Here is a 3,554-nt window from a genome sequence, read left to right as displayed (position 1 = left end):
AGCAGGACCCCCGCCCTCAGAGTGTGGCCTAGTTCCCTGACAGCTTCCCTTCTCCAGCCAAGTTCCCTCTTCCGCCCTGCACAGCCCACCCCAGCTGGGCCACCATCTCCCGCTAGAAGCCCTTCGCGGACCTAAATGCCCCTGCCCCCAACCTGGACCTCTGCGCTTGCCAGGAATCCTCAGCAGCTAGGCCCTCTTTCCCAGCCTGTGCCCCCCTATCCAGCTAAATCCCCTTATTTATAAAGGTCCCCTAGCTCTTTTAACTTGTCACCCCTCCCCCACCCAATGCAGCCCACTCCAGCAAAGCCCCTTTCCCATTTTTTGAGTTGTCACCAGCCTTTACCTATGCACCCCGTGGAGACCCCCTTCATCCACTTCAGCCTGTGCCCCCACCCCAGCCCAGCCCATTCCAGTCTCCTCTCCCATGTCCCATTCATCCTCCCAGGCTGACCCTGTCCCCAGTGTTCACCCTCCTTCCTAGCCAAGTGCCCTTCTGCGGATGCTGCCTCCCTTTCCTGGCTTATTCTCCCTTCCCCAGACAGTGTTCTCATCCCTGGAAAAGGGTCCCTTCTCACAAATACCTGTTTCTCCCAGGGACCTCCTCTTCTTAACCAGCTGGCTACCTCAAATTTACCTGATACACATTTACACAGTGGGTGATCGATAGGGCAGGATTTCCATTTCCACATTTGAATTTTAAAAACATCCCCCACCCCTCGGTAAGCCAGTGGCACCTGTTTCCCTCCAGAAATGTAGCCTTGGGCTGGAGAGTTTTTGGAAATGGGAGTTCCTTTTCATGCACAGAAACTGGAACATCCTCAAGTGAAACCATTTCACTATGCTTTCTGCAGAGTGAAAACCATCGACTCAGGACAGCCTTAAATTAAGATAAGGTTCCTCCCTAAATTCTTCTCTGGGAAACACTACACTCCAGGCCACCACCAAGACAGCAAGCCCATTCCTCCCCCCCAGAGCCTCCTGGGCGCCCCCCTACCCCTCCAGGATTCCTTTGCTGATGCTTATCCTGGGATACGAAGTCTGTATGAACGAAGTCGAAAATATAGAGATACCGAGCATTTTTTTTAACTGCTTTTATTTTTAAACAAACTGCACAACTTTTAATCTTAGAACATTTGGGGGGTACAAAGAATTTTTAAAGCACTTTTCTCACTGAAAACACAGGATCTGAAGACAGGAATTTCTTAGTTGTTTACTGAAAACCATGTCACTTTTACTATTCGTTTGCTTATTATATTGCTCACAATTTTTTTAACCTCACGCCAATCGTAGATATATAACAGAACGGAACAACTACTTGAAAAGTCATTATCTGTACGTTATCTTTCCTAAAGGGAATCACATTGAGACCTCACATCTTAGAATAAACCTTACCTAGCTTATCAGTTTGCATTTATGTATAAACTTAGCACTTAAGTTCTAAACACTATTCCTTAGCTTAGCTTAACACTTAACATTTAAGTTCTAAACTTAACACTATTCCTTAGCTTAAGACTTACATCTAAGTTCCAAACTCAACACTATTCCTTAGCTTAACAGTTACATCTAAGTTCTAAACTTAACACTATGACTTACAGTTTAGCTTAACACTTACATTTCAGTTCTAAATTTAACAAATCCTATTAAAGCTCGGCAAATTCCTAAACAAATAAAATTAATCTGCGACCGCAGCAGTTTCTATGAAAAGAAAATACTAAAGGAGCTCTCCCCAACAAGTACACAGATGCCAAGTTTACCCAGGTTATCCAACATATTCCCAGACTATCCGAACATGCCGAACTAAACAGAGTTTCTCTCAAGTTAAGGACAAATCAAACCAGGCTTTCATTTTTACCCCCCGATTACTTGTAACACAACCAATTCTCCTCAGGGAGGGGAGCAAAGACCCTTAAGGGCACGATGTCGTTGGAAGTTTTCAAACAGACTCCCCCCAAAAATGGTACCATACAGATCCCGCGAAGGAAGAGAAGGAGAGAGAGAGAGGGAAGAATGACGAAGGTCGAAAAGCGGAGCGGGGGTGATTACTTTTGAGTAAAAGAGAGAAAAGGCAGAGAAAGTCCAAGGAAAAGCGGAGCCTACTTAGAGGCGGCGGCGTTCCGGCCCCGGCTCCGGCGGCAGCGGCTCCAGCGACGGTCAGAGGCGCCGGGACCAGCAGCGGGACGGCGGGAACGACGGCACCGGCGACCGCGGAGGCCTAGAAGAAAGGCGCGGTGGCGCCCCCAACGGCGCCCTCCTCGAGCGGCTTCACGGAGTTGTAGTGCTCCCCGGAGCTGCAGACGTAGTGCATGTAGACGAGGATGAGCGGCTTCTCGGCGTACTCCTCCCCGACGACCAAGACGGGCGCCTCGATCTGGATGACCTCGATGGGGGCGCGCAGGACGTGCGACAGAGCCCTCAGCTCCAGCTGGCCTCCCCACGCCGCGTTGTGCACGATGTTGTCGCAGTAGCTGACGAAGTCGTCGGCGTTGTAGGGGTCGCCGGTCTCGGGGTCGCTGAAGAACGGCAGGAATTCGTCGAGGTGGTTCTTCATGTAGTTGGCGGTGTAGCTCCGCAGGGACTCCACGGTCATGGAGACCGTCAGCTGGTCTAGGATGGCGCGGTACATGCAGTGGCTGTCGGCCGGCATCTTCTTCATCTCCAGATTTCTGGCCTCGAGGATGACCGCTAGCCTCTCCTCCTCCTCACGGCTGTAGGCGGCCAGGGAATCTGCGCTGGCCGACGCCGCCATCTCCTGGCGTTCTCTCTCTTGCACCGCCCTTCTTTCGCGCCTTTTCTGCGCCTTCGAGAGGCGGGGAGGCTGGTTCTCCAGATTCATCTTGGCCAGCTCCTCAGAGAGGGAATCGAATTTGCCGCTGTGAGGTAAAAATTGCCGGAACTTCTCCATCTCCCGCCGATGTTTCTGCTCCAATTCGGCCTCAAGGCGGGCCACGTCTAGGAGCAACTGCTTTCTTTTCTTTTTGTCCTCCTTTGCCACCGCGTCCTTCATGCTCTGGATGCGGTCCTGCAGCTCTTTTTTCTCGCGGAGGTGGCGGCGTTCCACCCGCTCCTGCTCATGCAGCAAATCTTCGTCCATGGTGACGAAAGGCAGGCACCAAACACCAACGTTCACAGACGGCGAAAGTTCTGGAAACGGTTCAGACTAAAGTCTCTAACCACCAGACTAGCGGCGCACCGTCTGCGCCCGCAGACGGCCGCACTGGGCTATTTAAGCCCCCGGTTGCCCTTCCCCCTACTCATAACCCTGGCTGCCATTGGTCACTGTCTCCATGGCCCAGCCCAGAACCACGCCTGGCACTAGGATTGGCTGGGACACCCTGAGTACGCCCCCTGTAAACCCTGTAGCGTGAGTGTTTCCGGTTTAGCAGGGTTCAAAGTTCGGCCTGTAAGATCCATCCGGCCTTCGCTGCTTACGTGCAGCGTTTCCGGCTTTACAGGTTGTGGACAGCGATTACGATTTAACAGGTTATGGGCAGCAATTACGATTTTGCAAATTTTGTGCAGCGAGGTATCTTTTGCAGGTTAGGTGCAGCGATGCA

At 51.7% G+C, this 3,554-nt stretch overlaps 1 protein-coding gene across 1 annotated transcript; it reads right to left on the bottom strand.

Moving 5' to 3' along the window:
- Positions 1-2,212: 2,212 nt before the first annotated feature.
- Positions 2,213-3,091, bottom strand: OTUD6A (OTU deubiquitinase 6A). The gene has a single exon (XM_090265224.1). It carries the CDS (start codon positions 3,089-3,091, stop codon positions 2,213-2,215), a length of 879 nt encoding a protein of 292 aa, XP_090121350.1.
- Between the last annotated feature and the right edge of the window lie 463 nt (positions 3,092-3,554).

This window comes from Furipterus horrens, unplaced genomic scaffold, assembly GCF_987537825.1.
Source record: "Furipterus horrens unplaced genomic scaffold, mFurHor1.1.pri manual_scaffold_17, whole genome shotgun sequence".
Taxonomy (NCBI): domain Eukaryota; kingdom Metazoa; phylum Chordata; class Mammalia; order Chiroptera; family Furipteridae; genus Furipterus; species Furipterus horrens.
The sequence above is the reverse complement of the archived record's forward strand: the minus strand, read 5'-3'. Positions and strand labels throughout refer to the sequence as shown.

Coding starts and splice junctions, on each gene's coding strand:
- OTUD6A (XM_090265224.1), bottom strand. CDS start 3,091: ATGGACGAAGATTTGCTGCATGAGCAGGAGCGGGTGGAACGCCGCCAC.